The following is a 23,413-nucleotide window of genomic DNA, read 5'->3' as shown; positions in this document are numbered from 1 at the left end:
TTTGCCAATAACACCCCATTTAGCCTGATAACTTTATATATATATATATATATATATATATATATATATATATGTATATATATGTTCAACTGAATATTCATTTGAAAGAACCTGTTTTGGATCTTAATAATTAATATTTGAGATAAAATATTGAGGATTTCAAGTTTTCTAAGCAAACCTGCCTGTGAATTTCTTTTCCTTTTTCCTTCCATTACGTTTGAATTGTCAAGCATAATCACACAAATGACATGGAACATACCAACTTTCATATACAGATTGTTAGATGAAGCTTCCATAATCTGCTCACCTCTTCTCCTCTTTTCAGGAAAGGATAGCCAACTTTGCATGTGATATTCTGATTGGATTCACAGCTGTCTTTTTGAATACCCTAGTAAAAAAAAAGCACATGTTAAAAAAAAAATAAGCTTGGTGACTGATAGCCACTGTCAGACTTAATCATTGCTCTTGGTCTCAGCTATTGCTTGAGTTAAAAATCAGGTTTAATGTGAAGGGCTATATGGGGAATAAAACAAAATATTTTTTTCTTGTGCCCACTAGTTTTATTTAAAATAATAACAAACTAAGATTTTTAACTAAGTTCATACTTTTGCCTTGATTAAGAATGAATTAAAGGAGAACATAAAGAATAAATTTATGTTTTCTTTTCCAAAGAAAGTTAGAAATTTATGTATAATATACATATTATATATACATATATACATTTATATAAATACATATGTATATATATATTCATTTTACCCCTTGAAATGATAAAGGCAGTGTTTTTGTTTTTGTTTTTTTACTCCTTAATATATTTCTGTTATCTATTTGGAATTCAAATTCTTAACTGAATGCAAAATAAATAATAATCTGTAACGAAGTTTTTCCCCAGGCTTTCTTCATCCTACCACTATAGTAAATTGTATACCAGTATACCAGTACCAGTATAGTAAATTGAGAAAAATGTCAGTGATGAAAACAGACAATAGGTTTATTTTTAAAAATAAGTTTTTATTAATGTCTTTAAAAAATGATCACAATTTCACTTTGATTCTTCTTCTATGGAGACAGAATGAGCAGTTTCTCTAACAAATTCCTGCAGATTTCACCTGTTGTAAGGTCCCTATATCTTTAGGGAATATTTTTCTTCTCCCATGGGAGCACTGATTAATGACATTCCTGAAACAAGATTTCCCGGTTTTTATCTCCCATTTCAATCTTTCCCTTTGCTTCCCTACTATCCATTATCAAATAGATTCTTTTTTTTTAATCTTGAGAGATTACAAGAATTATTTTTCCTTCATTGTTAATATTTGATTTTTTCACCTTCTCTCTTTTATGTGCCCTTCCATTTAGCCCCATAAAAACACTGAATTATTCACCAGAAGAAGAGTTGTGAACTTTAGTCCATGATGTTTCAGGCCTGTTTCCCCACCATCACTTCTATTTCCTTTCTTTCACCCTCTTGTTTCATTGTGTGCATTTAGAAGGAAATCTCTTAATGGTCTCTATTATTTTATTTTTTGAATAAATATTTAAAATATTAAAAAAAATAAATAATATTTATTATATGTCCTTGTACCTTTTTTTTTTTTTTTGGTATTTGTGTTGTCTGAAATATTTGAAAAATAATTAAAATTTTCAGGTCAGTTTTTCTTCCTGGGATATGCTTTGAATGCCTCCTTTTTTTTTTTTAATTAAATGTCCATCTTTTTATGCATTAAGCTCAAATTTATAGGGCTATGCCATTTTTGTTGCATCCCTGATCTCATCTGCTCTTAGGAACATATTCCATCATCTTCTGTAGTTTCTGGTGGGTGCAGAATAGTTCAAAATTATTAGAATTTCTTTTCTTTTGCATTTGAAAGTTTGTTTGAACAATTACAATTACAGCATGTGTTGCTTGTCTTTGGAATTGTTAAATTTAATCACTTTTCATCTTGGAATTTGCATTAGTGGTATTTTTTTTTCTGGAAGTATTCTGGTATTCTTTTGATTGGCACTTTGTTTTCTGTGTTTGAAAGTTCTGGGTAATTTTCTTGCACTTTGGTGTTTAGGTTTCTTTTGGTTTGTGTTCTGGAAGACCCATAATCCTTAAATTGTTTCTTTGTGTATATTTTGCTTACGTGAAGATGATTCTTTCTTTTAACTTTTTGCTTCTCTTCTTCCAGATCATTTGTTGTAGTAAATTTGCATTTACAATTATTCTTTCTTTTGTTTCTTTGGTGAAATATGCCACCACCCATTCAAGTTTTTCTATTCTGCCAATGATTTCTGCTATGTAGACCATGAATTTTGCATTAAAAATTCTTGTTTTTCTTTTAAATCATTAAGGAACATCTTGCTTTGTTTTCATATTCTCCTGGAAATTTGCAAGGTCCCCTTCTTTACCTTATTCTGATTTATTTTCCTTTGTCTTGAAGTAATTACTAAAAGATGTCTAGACTGACTTAGCTGATTAGCTACTGTTTTTACTTTTTTTTCCCTCGAGGTTTATCTTCTTAGACTCAAGGTCTTTATGACTTTTTTCCTCCCCATATCTTTGATAATTTCAGGCATTTCTCTTTATATTTCTCTATTGTTTACTTTTTGACTCATTATTCTTTCTTTAAAGTTTCCTTGGGGGTGCTAGAACACAAAGTCATCTCAGCCTCATCCCATACTGGGGCGATTAACATTTCACCAGCCACAATCTCTACCTCAAGTGGTTTCTAGGGGGAGAGATTTTATCCCAGCTGGTTACTCTTTCCTTTACACTTAGTAGAGAACCACATAGCTATATACATTGGCTTGCTGCTCCAGCTTCCTCTGGTTTTTAATTCTCTGGCAGAATTCTGATGCAGAAAATAGCACCTCTGTACTGCTGTACCAGCCACAGCAAGCTTCTGCCTTTAGTTTTTTGAGGCATAAGAAAGAAGGAGCAGCAAAGTGGAAGTTGTCTTGCAAAACTGTAGTTTGGTTTATTCAGTCTTGTCTGAGTTTAGTAAATGGTGCAGAAGAGGGTACTGAATGAAGTGTTTTAGGGATTAGGGATTACCTTTTTCTAATATTTTTTGTCTCCTGCCAGATGGCTGTTCTTCAATCTCTCTTGCATAATTATTATCCTCATCTATCCCCTTAACTATGACTGAAGCTTCTGTTCAGATTACCCAATTTAAATCCTGGGGGCTATTTTCTATCTGCAGGACATTTTCCCTCCTTCCTCAATGAGTTCAGTACCAGATATAGTTTCTTTCTTTGCCCTTACTTCTGGTTTTATATTAGGAGACTTCAGCATATATACTGATTTCTTTTTTTTTTTTTTTTTTTTTTGGTTACTCTAATTACCCTGTTTCTCAATCTACTTAAGCCCCACAGTGTACTATTCTATGTCACTTCAGATATACATAGGGATGGTCAGGAATTTTAACATTATGATCTTGCCATCTTCTCAAGTGATACATTTCCATAATCAAGAACTCCGAAATTCCTTTATTTGATCATAATTTCTTATTACTCCTTTCGCTCTATGCCTTATTCCTCTTAATTCTTTTTCCTCACTACAACAAAACCTTCCTATCCTTGAATATTCTGCTGAATAGCTACAGAAAGTCATCCAATAATGTTGATAGCATGCCCTATGTAATGATTGTCCCAAAGTACATTGAATGGAGTGTTCTTTGTTAGAGGACATGAATGCTCTGCTCTGTGTGAGGGATGGAGCAGTGTTGTCAAGGATAAGAGAGACCATCAGTCTATTCAGGCATCTTTGAGTTTCCTTCACATTTTTTCCCAAGTTGCAAGAGAGAAGATGAAAGAACCCAACCCCACTTCAGGTTGCAGAAGCCTTTGGAAAGGCATGAAAGTAGCTGGCAGCTTCCACCATGTCCCTATTTTAGAGACCTCGGGAAACTTCCCCTTGGAAGACATAGAAAATGCTTTTTTCTTGATTGAGTTATCTCACTTCCAATGGGAGAGCTCCTTCACTCTGCATTTTCAGATATATATTCTCCTAAGTATACCTACTCAGATTTTTCTTTTGCTATGATTTGGATAAATGAGTTTCTTTGCTATTTACTATGTGCATTCATTGTGGAACTAGTATGTGATGAGAAAGGGATTAAGCTTTGGATATAGAATTTGGGATCCTCTTTCCCCTTAATGACAATGATCAGAAATTAAATTGAACCTGATCATATCCTAGAGACTAATACTATTTAAGGGAATAGACAGATAATTCTAGTTCAGTACCCTTCCTCTTGCTTTGGAGAGCAGAATGGACTGTTTCCAATTTCCTGCTTCTCCTCCAGGCAGGAAGAAAAATCTCCTTTGGAAAAGAGTAGGGGAAGAAGAGATTAGAGATCACTATTATGCCTTCATTTCATTCACCACAAGTGAGCCTGGCTACAACTGAGATTCTCTACAGCTATAGAATTGTTATCCAAACTCTACTCGACCTTCAGCGAATCAAAATAAATATTCCCAAACTTTTCTTCTCAGGAATCTTATAATACATCCTCACTCCACAGTCTAAACTGGGGTCTTTGCCTCATTTTAATGCCTCTTTCCCTAGCCTCTTAACATTATCCTTTACTATTTTCTTTTTTATTCATCATTATTGTTTTTTAAATTTATATAATAAAACAAGCATTTCCTTAACACCGAATAATAAAAAATGATGATTACACAGGACACTACAAATCTATTATGTATAATTAGCTATTCCTTTTAAATACACAATAAAATTATTGTGTAATTTCTTTTTCTTCTCCCCCACCTCTAGCCCTGCAGATGGCTAGACACAAACACTCACACACACATACATACATACACATGTAAAATTATTTTATACGTACTTCTATTTATCTGTTGTTTCTCTGAAAGCAGATAACATCTTTCTTCTTATCTACTTTGGAGTTAAGTATTTATAACAGTCTAAATGACTTTCTCTCAAAGTCATTCTTAAAACTGTATTGCTATTACTGAATATAATGTTCTCTTAGTTCTACTTCATTTCACTATTCACTACTTTGGGTAAGTTTTTCCAGATTTTTCTAAGGTCATTGAACTTATCTTTTTTTTCCCCCTGAGGCAATTGGGGTTAAGTGACTTGCCCAGGGTCACACAGCTAAGAAGAGTTAAGTGTCTGAGATCACATTTGAACTCAGGTTCTCCTGACTTCAGGGCTGGTTGGTGCTCTATCCACTATGCCACCTAGCTGCTCCTGATTCCAGGTTTTTTGACTTTCAAACCCAGTCATCTGTCTGTTCTTTATATGACTTTTCCCCCCCACATTTCTTAATATAATATATTATATCAGTAGAGAGAACTCTCTGCGGATAAACTCTCTCCACCTATGCAAATCAACTACTCTTCTATACCTTACAATTTTAGAAACCTTGAGGTGCTGAGAATATTGGTAAATCCTATGCTTGCACAATTTGTATGTATCATCAAAGACAGGGTGTAAAGTCAAATTTTTCTCCATACTTCTTTACCTGGCTGTCTCTAATCTAATCAACATCATGGGTTAATTGGATAGATAACTCACTTTTCCTTTTAAAAGCACAACCATGCTAGTAAAATAGGTACAGTAGGGATTTAGTAAGGGCTGTTGAATGAATAAATGAACAGTTACCTCAATTCCTGAAAAAATTACATTTGGAGAGGCCTGGACAATGACCCTGGTATTGTAGGCACTGTCCTTTTTATTCCTGATGGTCAGATTCATGCTGAATTTATCACTGTGAGACTTAACAATGAGTAAGTCTTTTTCTGTGGTTGATACAGTCAGAGCCAAATCTGAGATGCATTTCTCCTTGTTTCCACAATCTTTTGCAAAAGGAATCTGTAGCATTGAGAGCAAAATATTTTCTATTATTCAAAATTATAAATTCATTCACATAATAACTCACATATTCAAAATTATAAGTTCATTCACATAACTCACATATTGCCATTTTGAACTAATGTGAACTTTTATTCTATTGCTGTTAAAGGGATAACAAGACAGGTTGCTCAGGACAGGTTGTTTCAATTACAGATGGCTTCTATTCTCTCTTTTTCCTCCCTTTAAAAAAAATTATTTTAAGTTCTCATCTGTTTTCATACCCAGTGACTATTTGATTGTGCCCTTACATTTACCCAGAGGACCACTCATAAGTAAGGGCTTAAAAGAATACAGAGATACATCAGTAAAATTACAATTGATTGTCGCTCATATCCTTTTAGATTGCTCTAAAACAAGTTGCTTAAATAAGCTCCTATAATTTTAGTTGGTTCATTCTTTTAAAATTCTTTTTTTTTACTTTCAACTTATGGAATAAAATAAACACTTCTATAATATAGTATAATAAAATATGATTGCATATGAAACTACAAATCTATTGTGTACAATTTGTTCTTCCTTTAAAATATGACAAAGTTATATAATTTTTCTCCTTTTTTTCTTCTCCCTCCTCCTCCTCTAGAGATGGTTACTATTAGACACAATTAAAATTCTTTTAAAAAATATTTAGTTTTTTTGTTTTTACATAACATCATTTTCAATTCAGATTGCATCTTCTCTTTCTACCCTCTTCAGCAAGCTATCCCTTATAAAAAAGAAAAAGAAAAGAATTTTTAAAAAAGCAGTTCAGCAAAAATATTGGTTAATTCTTTGTTATCTCAAGCCACAGCATAGTGGATAGAAAGTTAGATTTGGAACCAAGAGATCCATGTTCTAATCCTGTCTCTGATGCATGCTACTGTGTGACCTTGTGCAAATCAATTAATATCTCAATGCTCTAGGAAACTCTAAGACTATTAGTTGCAGAAAAGATGGTCATCTCATTGCTAGAGGGAGGGTTTTCATCTGGGATTTCCCAATAGCATTGTAATCCTAGATTTTTTACTAATTTGTTCATGTAACAATTGTTTATCAAACATTTATTAGGTACTGAAATAGTATTTTTTAATTTCAAAGTTCAAAAGCAGGAAAAATAGAGGATAAAAATGTTTTACTTTGTGACATCAAGGAATTGATCGGAATTGTTAGAGGTAGAAAGAATCTTAAAGATCACTTAGTCCAGCTCCCTTATTTTACAAATGAAGAAACCAAAGTAGCAAATAGCAGACCTAAGATAACAATGTATATAAAATATTCTTTCCACTTTGGGACTATGTTTTGTAGCAATGATCTGAAGAAAAAAAATTAGTAATTGATTAGTAAGCCTCTTCTTTCACTCATTCTCTAGGAGATAAAGTGTCTTCTTGAATTGCATAAGGAAAAATAACTTTCTTCTCATCCACTAAATTATGTGATTGATTGCTATTATTGCTTTGTCTAGGATTTTTATTGCTATGTCTGATTGTATAAAAACTTCATTGTCTACAAAGCTGACTCAGGCTCATTGAATACTGCTTACTTATTGTGGCAAGGATTCTATATACTTAGCCACTCTACCCCAGAGTAAGGGATTGGTGTACAATTACAATCAATTTCTCTGTCTCTCTCTGTCTTTGTCTGTCTCCGTGTCTCTCTGTCTTTGTCTGTCTCCGTCTCTGTCTCCCTCTTCCTCTCTCTCTCAACATCTAGTATAGAGAAGGCCCAATCTACAATGGTAGAGGGAATATCATCATCCAGGAAAACCTTATACCAATGATATCACAGGTCCAGTCTTCATTACTATTTTGTTCCTAAAATTCTGTTAATATTTGCAAAACTGTGGTTGTCATTTTGAAAGATGGACTCTGCCAAAAGGTTGGGCAGCATTTTTTTTATCATTATATGTGATCTACCAATTTCTCCACTCATTTTCTTCTGAGAAGTAGAATCTAGTATTTCAGTCTTGAACAAGAATTAAAATCACTGATTTCATTGGAATGGACAAAGACTCTACAAAATTTCCAAGTAAAATTATTTGTATTATTTGTGATATTCCCATAGCTTTTTTCTGGATTTACATACTGCTGTTTTTTTTTTTTTGCTTTTCCTCTACCTATCTTACTCTCTTAGCCTTTCTTGCTGAGTTTCCATTTATATCACCCCACCCTCTTCAGTTCTATCGGTGGTCCTCTTGTCTTTTCTCTCTGCATTATCTCACATTATAGTCTCATCATCTTTCATGGATTCAGCTATCATCTCTATATGTAGATGATTTTCAGCACTATATATTTAGCCCTAGTCTCTTTATTGAGTGTTAAGGACCATGCCTAAGTGTGAAGGGGTAGGTGAATTCTTGGAAAGCCCCCACAGCTGTGAATCATAACACACTAAAAGGAATTGTAAATCAACCTTTACTGATGCAGATGTTGCTTGTGAATTGGGAATGAAATAAATAGGAGGCAATAGGAAAAGAATGCAACTGCCTCTCAGTCTCCTTGTACTGTTATCATCCTCTCACATAAATCCTCTCACTATTCTGCTAGTAAGAATTAGATCCCCAGCAGTCACTAGCAGGTGGCTCCCATAACACCTAGCAGCCACTAGCAGGTTGCTCCCATAACAGTTGAGCTCTAGTACCACATGATCAACTATTAAATATTTTGAACTAGATGTCTAATAGGTACTTCAAACTCAACATTTCCAAAGAATATTCTTTTTTTTCTTCCAAATCTATCTTCTGAGTTTCCCTATTATTGTCAAAGGGGCCATTATCTTTCCAGACATCCAACTTCTTAATTTTTTTGTCATCCTCAATCTTCACTCTCACTCACTCCATAGATCCAATTAATTCCCTAATCTTGTTGTATCCATCTTCATAATATCTCTTATCTCTTGTTTTAATTCACAAAGTTACCATCCTAGTGCTGGCTCTCATTACCAGTGGCCTAACCTACTACAATCATCTCTTATTCTATTTCCCTGTTTCAAATCTCTTTTGCACTCTAAATCCATCTTCCACTCAGCAACCAAAATGATTTTCCTAAAGCACAGATCTATTATTTCCTCCCCACTCCATATATCTTACTCCCAACACTCAAAAAACTTTAGTGCAAGGGTTCTTAATGTGTGTGTGTATGTGTGTGTGTGTGTGTGTGTGTGTGTGTGTGTATTTGATAGTCAGTGAATCTTATGAACCTATGCTCAGAATAATTAAAGAAAACAAAATTTAAGAAATTCTAAATTTCATTTAGAGTTTAGTGAAAATAAAAGATGTTATTTTTCCTATATAAATTCATCAATTCTGTGAAATGTCTTGGACCACAGGTTAATAAGAAACATTTGCTCCAAATGTTCTCTCTATTGCCTCAGGTTCAAATATAAATTCCATTCATCATTTAAAAATCTGCACAACCTGGTCCCATTGTACTATAGGTTGTCTCTGTTTTCTGTAATCTGCATAATGAAAAATTTCTTATTATTTATTTATTTATTTTGGGGGAGTGGTGAGAAGATTTATGAGTCTATGACTTCTTCCTCCAAAGGGTGGTACTTTGTAGAAGACAGCTCTAAACAATTTAGGAATATAAAGGAGCTAGCAAGAAGGCTAAGAAAATGGAGTTAAAAGTGGGTAAAGCAAATTTTTGCTATCAGAAGATTCTGGATTTCTTTTTCTTCAGTAACCCATTTATATACCAACTTTAGTTCCTAATATCTTATTAATAATTAGATATCGAAGTTGTTAAAAATGACTTACATATTCATGTATGGAGTTAGGTAGATCACCATCAAGAACAGGCCCATTTTCTGGATCTGAAAGATTAAAATCCAATGATACCTTCACTGAATCCCGAAAGTCATGTTTGTCCTAGAACGGAAAGCAAGAAATATGTTACTTGTATTTTCTATATTTTATGCCTTGTCACTTTAGGTTTTATCTTTTCTGTATGTGCCCCAGTGGATGCTTACATATTTTTTCCAAGGGATCTAGATATGTTAACATTTACCCCTCCTTCTTGCCTTATACCTTTGGAGGTGGGGGAGTGAGTAGAAAGAAAGAAAGGGGCCATAAAAGGGGCAAAAGATCCAAGTGAACTCATGGAATAATTTGACAGTTCTGTTAGAGATGAATTCATCCAAAGCCATTCTAAGTTTACCCACTTTGTAGGTGCTAGGCATAATAAAATGATACAATAATTAATGCAAGTAGAATGAAGCTATATTTTTTTTTACCTTAACAGTTCATTAAACTAAAAATAAAGAAATAATAATTTTAGGAATTTTTTTCAGTTTTAGATGGGTAGATCTGTGAAAGTTTAGGCTGAGCTGGTCATTCATTAATATCATACTTAAGGGTATAAGTAGGGACTGAGTCTTTGTGCAATGAATGGTTAACTTCTGGTACATGATGGTGATTGTGGTCTAAAATTTTTTTTTCAATTAAAAAAAATTAGATGATAGGATTACAGATTTAAAGCTGGAAAGGACTTGAGATATTAACTAGTCCATCTTCTCTTTTATTAGATGAAGGAATCAAAACCCAGAGAGGTTAAATACCTTTCTCTGGATCACTTAGTTCCCATTCTTTAAACATAGTAAAGATACCGAATTTATGGATAAGGCTAACTCTTGCTGCCAAAAGCAGACAGAAGCTCCATAGATTTAGAGCCAGAAGGAATTTGGAAGGACTTCAAGTCCAAATCCTTAATTTTACAGATAAGAAAACTGGGGCTTAGACAGCAAGTCCCTTGATTTGGCCAAAGTGATACAATTGGTGAGAAAGATGGAACCTAGGATGTAGGTCCTCTGATATCAAAGCCTCTGTCCTTTGGGTGGTAGCACACTTTCTCTCTTCTGAGCTAAATTCTGGCTCTTGAGGTTTATATTCTGATCACCTAGGGAAAAAGACCTGTATTGCAAGAATGTTTGTGGCAGCCCTCTTTGTAGTGGCCAGAAACTGGAACCTGAGTGGATGCCCATCAACTGGAGAATGGCTGAATAAATTGTGATATTAGAATATTATGGAATATTATTGTTCAGTAAGAAAAGATTCAGTAAGAATCAACAGGATGATTTCAGAAAGGCCTGGAGAGACTTACATGAACTGATGCTGAGTGAAACAAGCAGGGCCAGGAGATCATTATATACTTCAACAACAATACTATATGATGATCAATTCTGATGGACCTGGCCATCCTCAGCAAGGAGATCAACCAAATCAGTTCCAATGGAGCAGTAATGAATTGAACCAACCACACCCAGTGAAAGAATTCTGGGAGATAACTACGAACCATTACATAGAATTGCCAATCCCTATATTTTTGTCTGCCTGCATATTTGATTTCCTTCACAGGCTAATTGTACACTATTTCAGAGTCCAATTCTTTTTGTACAGCAAAATAACTATTTGGACATGTATACTTATTTTGTATTTAATTTATACTTTAACATATTTAACATGTATTGGTCATCCTGCCATCTGGGGAAGGGGGTGGGGGGAAGGAGGGGAAAAATTAGAACAAAAGGTTTGGCAATTGTCAATGCTGTAAAATTACCCATGCATAGAATTTGTAAATAAAAGCTATAATAAAAAAAAAAAAAAGAGTAAATGGAAAAAAAATAAATTCTGATCAACTAAAAAGGAGGATGCTCTCTAGTTTTACTCCCCATCCCTAAACCCTGTAAGGTTTAGGGGTACTATAGAAGGAGTCTAGTAGTACTACAATGGAAAGGGCTCTGGCATTGGAGTCCAAAGTCCAGGGTTCAGATCTTGCCTCCTACACTTGCTGTGAAGGCTTGGACAAGTCCATTTACCTCGACAGCAAATTTTGTTTGCAAAATGCAGTTTGGCAGTTTGTTTAATGGCAAATTGTAGACACTTGCATCATGACAAAAACACTTTGTAAGTTTCTACACACTAGAAATATGAGTTTACCAATAGAGTAATGTTTCTTTTTATGTATGAGTGAAAATGATATCCAGGCAGCTAGTTGACACAATAGATAGAGCACTGAAATTTGGAATCAGGAAGACTCTTCTTTATGAATTCAAATCTGGCCTCAAACACTTAGTAGCTGTGTGATCCTGGGCAGGTCATTGTTTGCTTCAGTTTCTTCATCAGTAAAGTCAGTGTGCAAATAAATATGTAGGCCTGTGGAGAGCAACTAAGTGGCACATTGGATAAAGCACTGGATCCAGAGTTAGAAAGCCCTGAGTTCAAATCTAGCATCAGACTCTTATTAACTGTGAGATCCTGGGCAAACGACTTAACCCTGTTTGCCTCAGTTTCCTCATTTGTAAAATGAGTTAGTGATGAAAATGACAATCCACTTCAGTATTTTTGTCAAGAATACCCCACATAGGGCTACAAAGAGGCAAAAATATTACTTGAAAATGACTAAACTATTGAAAAATTGATATCATAGACATGGGAAAGAATAAATTGTACTTCTGCTGCTTTCTACTGTGTGGTTTTGGCCAAAGCACTGGATTTTTTTTAGTTTTCTTATCAATAAATTAAGGGAGAGAAATTAGATTATATTTAAATCTCTTCCAGCCCTAGATTTACGTTCTTCTTTTATAAATAGTAGAATCTATTTTTTCTCTCTTTTTTAGGTATCTGTCTTATTGAGAACTATAATTTTCAAACTGGAACATGAATATATCAGAAACATAAAAATACTCAGAGGAAAAATAGTTTGTTGTGTTAAATGTCTGTACTCTAAAGCTGTACCTTTACAACAATTTATGATATTTTTAGTGTTTTTCAATCTTGGAAATGATTTTAAAGAAAACATTCTGTGGTGTAGTGTTATACATGAATTTAGGAAAATAAAAATTTGGCTACAACAAATTAATTTAATCCTTCAATGTTACCACAAAATATTGATTTACAAATGTATCATGCGACCTTTTTATATAGCATTGCCACATTGAAAGGGTAAGAAAATGGTTAGGTCAGGAAATGGAATGGTAAAATTCAAAATCTTTCAAATTGGTTATAATATTCACCCTAAAGAGGAAAAAATTATTTGCTTCTGCTACTGGAAAAATGAAATACAACACAACCAAGTCCACTCTTAATTGCAATTTTACAAAAGTAGTGATTAAGCAAATGTAACTTTTATGGTTTTGGTCTATGTATAAAGAAGTAATAAATATAATTATATGTTATATCTTATATATATGTCTTATAATTACAGATCTTAGAAAGAAATTCAAGAAATTATCTGAGCTAATCCTCTGCCTTAAGGTAGGTAAATGTATCTCATTTCTGTTTAGAAAAATAGGAGAGAAGAAAAACAAAACAAAACAAGGATTTATTTAGTGCCTTCTATGGATCAAACACTATGCTAAGAAGTTTTAAAGATGTTCTCTCAGTTGATCCTCACCATAATCCTGGAAGGTGGGTGCTATTATTACCCACATTTTACAGTTGAAGATACTGAAACAGACAGAAGTTACATTACTCAGAGTCTAAATAACTGCCAAATTAACTCTGCTAGTGAGTAGTAGAAGGAAAACTAGAATTAAGGTCTCCCAAATTCTTATCAATCTTTCCAAAATAGATTATTACAATAGGTAAATATTGAACACTTGATATGTTATAGCTAATATATTTTAATTTATTTTGATACCTAATATATTGTTAACAAATGTGTCTAATAGAGAAAAGGCTACATTATTTAAAATGCCTAATCCCAACATATAAACATTTATTGAAGGCCAGCAAGAATATAATTTCTCATGTGCCTGCCCATGGCATAGCTGTTGCTTGAGAGGAAAAACAAAGGATTTCTGGAATGGTGGAGAAAGTGTCTGGGAGAGCTATGAAACCATCTAGGAATTCAAGAATTTAGGAATATACTTGAGGTTCCCTCAAGCAAAAAGAAGAGACTTCCTGGTTGTGGAGAGATACTGAAACTACCTGGGATCTGTGATATTTCCAATTTCTTGCTCACTTTGCATACATAGAATGCCTATCAAAGTCATGAGCTGTTGGAAGACTTTGTCAGACCCAAATTTTTGTGAGTGAGGAAAAGGAGAGAGAACAAGTTTATTTTAACTAGGAAGTGGGTTATGATTACTATCTATCATTTTGCCATTTTGTTTTGATGCTATTTCTCTTATGGGTATGCTTGAATGATGAGCCATTAAGAACTTGAATTTAAATCAACTTCAGAAATTCTTAGAGTTATCTGGTTGAGAGAAAACAAAGAAAAAAAAAGAGAAAAAGAAAAGGAAAGGAAAAAAAAAAGAAGAAGAAGAACCAGATAGGCAATTCATTAAAAAGAAGCTCCAATATTTGTACTGAGCAAATCCAGAATACAAAATTATTCAACAAATGACACTATAGTGACATACATAATAATACAAATAACATTTGATAATGAAAAAGCCTATTCCTTTGATTTCCTGAGAAAGAAGGGATGACTAAAAAACATCTCTTTTAATTAAGTTTTATAATAAGACAGCTATAATATATGATTTACTTGCCAACATGTAGAAGTAATGATTAGTACATTCTGATCTCCGGACTGTGATGTTTTTTTGAATCTTTCTTTCTTGCGTTCCAGAGAAGAAACTTCGTGATATCTGTCTTACTGAGTCTAATGTAACTCGGTATTGCAGATCTATTTAAAAAAAATTAAATATTTATCCATAGTCATATTCATGGACAAGAAAGGTAATTGAGGATTACAGTAAAATATACTTATTCATTATTCAAATAATTAGAGCTTTCCATTGACTGCCACTCCCAGAAATGTATGGACTTGAAATAATTAATGTTATGAAACACATTGAGATCCTGAATTGGCTTCTTCTCTATATATTTTGCTTTTTTAATTGTACATCAGAGTCATTTCTGGATATATTTCTCTTCCCTTCCCTGACACCTGCTGGAATGAAATCTTTACTTGTAAAAAAACAGTCATACAAAAATATTGGAAACCATGATTGATTCTGAAGATAAATGCAACTATCATGTGCCTGTCATTGGTCACCTGTCTTATTGCTGAGAAAAGTGAGGCACATTTTACTATCTGTTTTCTGGAATCAAGAATAATTGTTGCAGTTAATCCAAATTGAGTAAGATTGTAAGTAATTGAAGGAAGATTAAATTATGGCACAAATGATTTTAACATTGTGTATTTTACTGATCAGATTCTTAAGCCTTATATGGTACATGCTTGGTAATGTTCTACTAAACAAATAATTAGGGACTGGTATTTTACTTCATTCCCACGTCATATCAGATTAGAATTTACTATGATCTTTTCCAGTACAATAAATCAAAAATATTAGAACAACACTTGGCATATGAGTCTACATTATAATCAATCCTAAAATCTTTAACAACTGCCTATTATATGCAGGCTTTTGTGCTGTGTAAGGACACAAAGTAGTCAGAAATGCACATTGATATTAAGGCTTCACAGATGGGTTACAGAAGAGCCTCTTTGTACACTTACTATCAACAGACATTTATTGAGTCTCTATTACACCATAAAGCTGAAGTATTGCCAAACTTATTAAAATGCAAATATGTATATGAACATAAGAAGCATAAAATAATCTATTCTATCAATTAATTGGAATCAATTGAATATTACTTTTTCCAGTTTGGTCAGAATGCCTTTATTTTTCCATTTGCATTGCTTTTTATTTATAATTTCTTTTTTATAATAGCTTTTATTCTCAAGATACATGCAAAGATAGTTTTCAGCATTCACTCTTGTAAAACCTTATGTCCCATATTTTTCTCCCTCCTCCCCCACCCCCCCACGTTCTCCTTCCTTAGACAGCAAGTAATCCAATATAGGTTAAAAATACTTGAATTACTTTGAAAAGTAATATAAAATTTATTTAAATTTAAAGTAATTAAAATATATTTATATAATATATAAATTATATTATTTCTCCTTTGCACATTTATTTGGTAAAGCTATGGATTCTACAAATCACAAATAAAGTATTAAAACCTAATAATAATACTTATGATGATGATGATGATAGTAACTAATATTTATATAGTGCTAACTATGTGCCAGATACTATGCTAAATGCTTTACAATTATTATCTCATTTGATTCTCACAAAAACCCTGGGACTTAGCTGCTAATATAATCCTTATTTTACATATGAAGAAAGTCAAAAGGAAGTTATGCAATTTATCCAGGTCACATAGCTGGTAAATGTCTTAGTTTAGATTTCAGCTTTGGTCCTCTTGACTTACAGTCTGGGACTCTCTCCACTGTGCTATCTAGCTGCCTTACTTTTTCTTTGTGGAACATTTAAAACTTTTTTAAAGGTATGATTGCTACCTTTATTAATTTTTTTGTTCTATGTCAATTTTGTGATATTCTCATTTCTCTGTTCTTTCTATTTCATCTTCCATGCATGAGACTCTTATAATAAAACAAAAAAGAGTTAAACAAAAATAGATGACTGTGGAACATTTGAAAATTATATTGGAGACTTCAATTCTTCAAAAGATTTTTGATTTTATTATTATGGTTACACCCTCCACAAATGTGAATCCCAAACTCTTAATAATTTTCTGTGCCCCCTCCAAAAAATTTAATCACCTAGTAGCCAATGCTTCAATAATGAGCATCTCCAAATTTAGCTAACTGGTAGACATATTTTAATTACTTTAAATTTAAATAAGTGTTAGAATTTATGCTCCATTTGCATAATTATGAGTTTAGGATTATATTTACAAGTGACAGGGAAGAATGTTATTGGGGTTGTGTTATAGAAGCACAAAAAAGGAAATTTTAAGACATTGAATATTATTCTTTTAGTTTATATTTGATTTAAAGAAAACATTGGTCTTCTCTTCCTCTGTCCTGAATGTTGTTTGTCTTTCATTTTTGAGGAGGATCATGACACCATCATGATACCCTGACATGTAAGTGAATTGGATTTAAGTTAGGAGGGAAAGGTCACCTGCCTCTCTTTCCCCTCCAAAGCTATCTGGATCTAGTTGTAAGATATAGGACAACTGGATAAGGCCCTGGAGGCAGTGGGAGAACTTGGCCTTTGCTGCACCCATTCAGTGATAACCTAGGTAGCAATTTAGGCAAAGAATCTCCTTTTTCACTAGTCAAAGAGAAAAATAAATCTAAATAAATAAATTCGGGAGGGAAAGACCCTCAGGGTTTATGGCCATGAAAAAAAAATCACTTATCTAACTTTCAACTGGACTCCTCATTCCCAGTGGAGATGTTTGATTAGAGGGATATTGGGAGAAGCAAAACAGAATAACCTTGTATTTTGTCTATTTGCTAGGAAGACAGGAGTTAAAAAAAGTCCCTTTGCTGGGTAAACCCATAAAGAACAGTGTTCATTTGTACTCAAAATCTCTCCAGGCTTGTTCTTCTCTGATTTCCCACTTTTGACAGCAGAATTGTTTCCTGATCTCCTCATCATAAGTGAAGGGTCCAGAGAATCATAAAGTCTTGGTGTCCTGAACTTAAACTTCAATATTTATAAACATTTATTAAATGCCTGCAGTCTGAAGGGGCAGGATATAAAGGGAGCTAACTATAAAACATAATTATTTTATTATAAAGGCATAAAATGAATGTTTTTAAAAAGTATTGCATATGAAATATGGGGAAAGGATATTACTGTATTAGAGAAGCAGATGCTGCTTTATGAAGAAAACCAATTTGTGGTAACTAGATGGCACAATGGATAGATTGTTAGAAGTAGAGACTGGTAGATCTGAGTTCCAATCTAGCCACAGGTACTTATCAGTTGTGTAAACCTGGGCTAGTTCCTGAACCATTGTCTGCCTCAGTTTCCTCATCTGTAAAATGAGGGTAGTAAAGCATCTATCTCCCAGGATTATTGTGGGGACCAAATGAGATAAACGTTTTTAAGATCTTACCAGAGTACCTAGCATATATAAATTTTATTTATTACTCTGTAGGGCATAGTACTTTAGTTGAATATTAAAAGAAATAAAGAAATTCAACAGAGAACATTTCAGGTATAAATAATAGTTTAGATAAAGCATATAGAAAGTAAGATAAAGAATATCTGTGAAAAACAGAGAATAATTCAATTTGCTGGAATACTGCTGTTCAGTCATTTAAGCTGTGTCTGATTCTTCACGATCCCATTTGGAGTTTTGTTGGCAAAAATGCTGGAGTGGTTTATCATGTCCTTCTCCAGAACATTTTACAAATGAGGAAACTGAGATAAACAGGTTTAAATGACTTACCCAGAATCATACAACTAGTAACTATCTAAGGTCACATTTGAATTCAAGTTTTCCTGACTCTGGGCCCAACACTATCCACACTGCCATCTAGCTGCCCATGGCCTGAAGCATTAGAATGCATAAAAACAACTGACAGGTTTGTAAAGCACCTTACATGAATCATTCTATTTCAGCTTCGTTGTAAGCTTAAAAGGTAGGTAGAGTGTTATTCCCATGTTAAAGAAAAGGAAACTTAGGTGACTCTTCCATGAGTCACATAGCTTATAAGTATCAGAGGAAGGTTCAAACCCAGCTCTTCAGTACTCTATTTTAAGCCCTACCTGTACTACATCACATTGCATAAGTATGAATAGCTGGGGAGTATTGTGAGATAACATTGGGAAAGTTGTTCCAGCTTAAAGAGAACCTTGAATGCCAGGAAAAACCTAGGCTTTATTTAAAAGGTCATAGGGAAACACTGAAGATTCCTGGGAAGAGAAATGGTATCACCACATATATATTTAATGTCAATTATTTTCTGGTTCCTTCTCCATTCTTTATAGGGAAAATATACTCTAATTGATTCTGCCTATTTCTTTTTGGTTTCCCTCATGACATAACTAAATTCTTCTAGTAAACCTTTATTCCACAGGTAGGTCCTGTACCAAAGGCAGGTAGTAGAGTACAGCAAAATTCTACTAGATATCACTTTGAAAGAACAAAGGCACTGAGTTATAATCTAAATGTCTTCTGTAGAGTAAACTTACCAGCTACATAATCTGTGTCTTCTTTTGACTTCAGTTTGACATGAAAACACATGGTAGCATTTATGCATACTGTTTCCTTCCCCTCCATCTTACAGTTTTTCTTTTGAATATTCACTTTATTGGGAGCAAAAGTCATGGTAACTTTAACTTCAGCTACATCTCGAGACCTGTAACAATAAAAACCAAGAGATATTTAATTTCAACAAAATTTAATTCAACTCAACAAGTGTTTGTTGTGTGTTCAGCATTTTGCTAGGTTCTAAGAAACAAGGTTTAGAGAAGACTTGGTTTTCAGCCTTCATGGTACTTAGAAAAGGATATAATACACATACAAAGATGAAAAAATAAGTTCATAAGAAAAGTGCAAAGTGCTATGTGAAGTCCAGGGTGGGAAAGCTCACCATCAATCAAAAAGATTAAACATCTTAAAATAGGTAACATTATATCTCGAGCTTTAAGAAGAGAATTCAATAAGTAGGAAATTGAGAGTCAGCATGGTACAGTTGGAAAAAATTAGCTGGATCTGGAGTGATAGAACCTAAGTTCCAATCTTTGTTTTGCTATTGGCTATCTGTAACATTAGATATAAGACATTAATTCTTTCTGGTCCCTAGTTTTCTCATCTGCAAAACTGGTGGGGGAGTGGCTGGATTAGATGATTTCTGAGGTTTTTTTCCGGCTCTAAATTTGTAATTATAGGGATCATAATAAACCTAAGTTTACAAAATAATGTGAACAAAGTCAAGGGGAGAGTTAAATATAAGGCATTCATAGTAATCTTGTCCAACTAGAGCATAGAGTACATAGAAATCTTATGAGATAGATCTGGAAAGAGAGAGCCAGGACTGAATGTGGAGTTTTGGGGAAACAATGGAAAGGATGTTAGATTTGGGGGTTCAAAACCTTGGCTCAAAACCCAGGTCTACACCTTAATATCTGTCTGACTTTGGACAAGTCACTTAATCTCTGAGTCACATTTCTTCATTTGTAAAATAAAGTGGTGGCTGATTAGAATATATGGTTTCTAAGGTCCCTTCCAAATCTAAATCAATAGTTCCTTGAAGATTTTAACAAAATGACAGGACCAGATCTGAAGATAATCAATATTAAGTCCTATAGTTATAAAAAGAATTGTTTGCCATTCTGGAGAGCAATTTGGAATTATGCTCAAAAAGTTATCAAACTGTGCACACCCTTTGATCCAGTAGTGTTACTACTGGGCTTATATCCCAAAGAGATCTTAAAGAAGGGAAAGGAACCTACATGTGCAAAAATGTTTGTGGCAGTCCTCTTTGTAGTGGCTAGAAATTGGAAACTGGGTGGATGCCCATCAATTGGAGGATGGCTGAATAAACTGTGCTATATGAATGTTATGGAATACTATTGTTCGGTAAGAAATGACCAGCAGGAGGATTTCAGAAAGGCCTGGAGAGACTTACATGAACTGATGCCAGGAGATCATTATATACTTCAACAACAATACTATATGATGATCAATTCTGATGGACCTGGCCATCCTCAGCAATGAGATGAACCAGTTCCAATGGAGCAGCAATGAAATGAACCAACCACATCCAGTGAAAGAACTCTGGGAGATGACTACGAACCATTACATAGAATTGCCAATCCCTATATTTTTGTCTGCCTGCATTTTTGATTTCCTTCCCAGGCTAATAGTACACTATTTCAGAGTCCAATTCTTTTTGTACAGCAAAATAACTATTTGGACATGTATACTTATTTTGTATTTAATTTATACTTTAACATATTTAATATATATTGATCAACCTGGGGGAGAAGGTGAGGGGAAGAAGAGGAAAAATTGGAACAAAAGGTTTGGAAGTTGTCAATACTGTAAAAGTACCCATGCATATAACTTGTAAATAAAAAGCTATTAAAAAAAAAAAGAAGAATGGTTTGAGTGAAGGAGAAAATGAGGAGGAAGACGTCACAAGGCCCCTGAATAATCTATTTGTGCTTTATACACCAGGCAGTGACTGTGAGAACAGAAAGGAGGAAATAGATATGAAAAATATTACAGAGAAAAAATTAACTGGAAATTGATTATATATATTATTATATATTATATCATATGATATATATGACAGAGAGAAGGAAGAATCAAAGATCTAATATCATGATGTTTAGAGTATGGGATATTGAGTTGATGGTACCACTGATATAAACAATAGTAATAAAGTAGAGGAACTCTTGAAGAAAAATAAACTTGATTTAGAGAATGTTAATTTTGAGATACTCATGTAACATTCGATGGACTTGGCCTGCAGGTAAGTGAAAAGGCAACAATAAGTCTGAGTAAACAGGCATTAATTAAGTACCCTCTGTGTACTATGTATTAGGCTCTGAGAATATAGAGGCAAAATCAGATAACTCCTGAACTCAAGAAGCTTATGTTCTATTAGAGGGAACATCATGGACATATATGGATATGTGTGTGTGTTGTATATGTATGTGTGATATGCACACAAACACGTGCTAATCTTTTTGGTGGGGGGCACTAACAGCTGTGAGGATTAGGCAAACCATCATGTAGAAGGTAGAGCTCGAGTTGAATCTTGAAGAAGACAAAGGCTTCTAAAAGGCAGAGATGGGGAGGGAGTGCCTTCTAGGTGGGGTACAGCTAGTGAAAAGGCATGGATCTGGGGGGAAGATGACATGTCCAGTGAGAAGAACAATCAGAAGGTTAATTTGCCTGAATTGTAGAATGCATGAAAGACAGTGATGTGGAAAAAGTTTTAGAAAGGTGTTTTGAGGTCAGGTTATTAAAAAAAAAAGCATTAAAAACCAAATAGAATTTATATTCATTCAAAGAAGTAATAGGGAACCATGCAGGTTAATTGAGACCTGTTGTGTCAGCTGTGTGGAGGATGAAGGCAGACCAATAGGAAATTGTAGCACTCATCCATGCAAGAAGTTCTGAGAACCAACCTGTTTAAGATGGGGGTTGTGGGAGTGCAAAAAAGGACTTATGTTTCTGTCTCCTCCTTCTCCCTTTCTTTCTTTATTCTCAAGAGTATTATATTGTATTGGAATGATATACATACACACAACAAAATGCAAAATATGTACAAAGGAATATAAAATATTAAAAATCATGATATTGTATTGTGAGCTATTTAAAAGTAGGTACCTTATATTAAACTGTTCTTATGTTCCCTTACAATGTTAGTACAATTTCGGATATATGATAGATGTTTAATTGCCAACTGATTCTATTTTTTCTCTGTTTCCGTCTTTTAAATACATACTAGAACATATACATAAATATGTGCATACAAATATTTTATATTTTGTCCTATAATAATAAGAATCCAAAAAGATCGGCTCTACTCATTGGCAACTATTCAGAACTAAAAAAAAAAGTTTTATAGTTGTTTCATTTTTATATTTTCCCCTTTATTCATCAGATTAATTTACTTTTCTTGCTTATGCACGCATACAAAGATTTGTATTACATTATTGGGTACATAAGAGAATGTGACATTTGGCATGCTCATATATCAGATAGCTCTCTTTGTTTCCAAGCTATCATCCAAAAAAAAAAAAAACTCAAAATATTTGTACTTAAGAACTAGAAAAGAAACAAATTCAGCTAGGTGCTGTTAAAATACACACCAGAAGAGGGCAGCACCACCAAGGCCTCCGATGGTCACATCAGTCAGTCCATCTCCGTTTAAATCCATTTCTCCATGTATAGACTGGCCAAAAAATTTCAGTGTTTCTCCATCTCCACCTGATGGAATACGCTGTGAGGATCCCCAAATAGAATTATCCATGGGATAATTGAATGCTAGAAGTACTTTCAATATGAATCTAAATTACATTTTAGCTGATTTGCAAATGAATAAACGAACAAATTAATAGATAAAAAATAGAGGAAGGAAGAAAAACAAATGAGAACAACAAAAAAGGAAGGAAGGAAAGAAAAAAGAGAGGGAGGGAGGGAGGAAGGAAGGAAAGAAGGAGAGAAAGAAAAGAAAGAACGGAAAAAGGAAAGAAAGAATTATAGAGGACAGAGAAAGAAAAGTTTTCTCTGCATCTATGTTCAAATAGACTCTTATATTGAATCAAGAGGAAACAGTTTGTTATTTCTAAAGGACATTTTGCTTTTAATAATTCTAGACAAAATCATTTCAGAGTCAATGACACCAGAGTGGAAAAAATGCTCTCATCTCACCCTGACTGAACCTCATGAAAAGCATTCCCACTGATTGACTCTGGTTCCTCTGTCTGTGTAGCTTTATTTTACAGAGACTCTGACAAGTCCTGAGCACTTTGAAGGGATATTTCTGAGCAGGTGAAGTAATAAGAAGTTTTACAGGGAGGTTAAAACAGGACTTGGAGAGTCTTGAAGGATCTAAGGTATTTCACTTCTAATTATGGGCATTTCCGCATACATCATTTCCTTTTCTACCTAGGAAGCAGAACCTTTTTTAAAAAAATGGGTATAGGAGGCTAATTGTACAATATTTCAAAGTCTGATTCTTTTAGTACAGCAAAATAATAGTTTGGACATGTATACTTATTTTGTATTTAATTTATACTTTAATATATTTAACATGTATTGGT

At 33.7% G+C, this 23,413-nt stretch overlaps 1 protein-coding gene across 1 annotated transcript in view; it reads right to left on the bottom strand.

The window, feature by feature from the left end:
- The window catches only part of ITGA1 (integrin subunit alpha 1), a 193,605-nt gene that overhangs the window by 29,159 nt on the left and 141,033 nt on the right, over nucleotides 1–23,413 (bottom strand). The window contains exons 15-20 of the mRNA XM_031964896.1: nucleotides 22,460–22,590; nucleotides 18,824–18,990; nucleotides 14,339–14,475; nucleotides 9,600–9,710; nucleotides 5,618–5,827; nucleotides 308–388 (exon numbers count right to left, since the gene is read on the bottom strand). Of these exons, the coding sequence (XP_031820756.1) occupies nucleotides 308–388; nucleotides 5,618–5,827; nucleotides 9,600–9,710; nucleotides 14,339–14,475; nucleotides 18,824–18,990; nucleotides 22,460–22,590 (837 nt within the window). The remainder of the gene's footprint in view (nucleotides 1–307; nucleotides 389–5,617; nucleotides 5,828–9,599; nucleotides 9,711–14,338; nucleotides 14,476–18,823; nucleotides 18,991–22,459; nucleotides 22,591–23,413) is intronic.

This window comes from Sarcophilus harrisii, chromosome 1 (assembly GCF_902635505.1).
Source record: "Sarcophilus harrisii chromosome 1, mSarHar1.11, whole genome shotgun sequence".
NCBI classification, from domain to species: Eukaryota; Metazoa; Chordata; class Mammalia; order Dasyuromorphia; family Dasyuridae; genus Sarcophilus; species Sarcophilus harrisii.
Note: the sequence above shows the minus strand (reverse complement) of the source record. Positions and strands in the feature narration are given on the sequence as shown.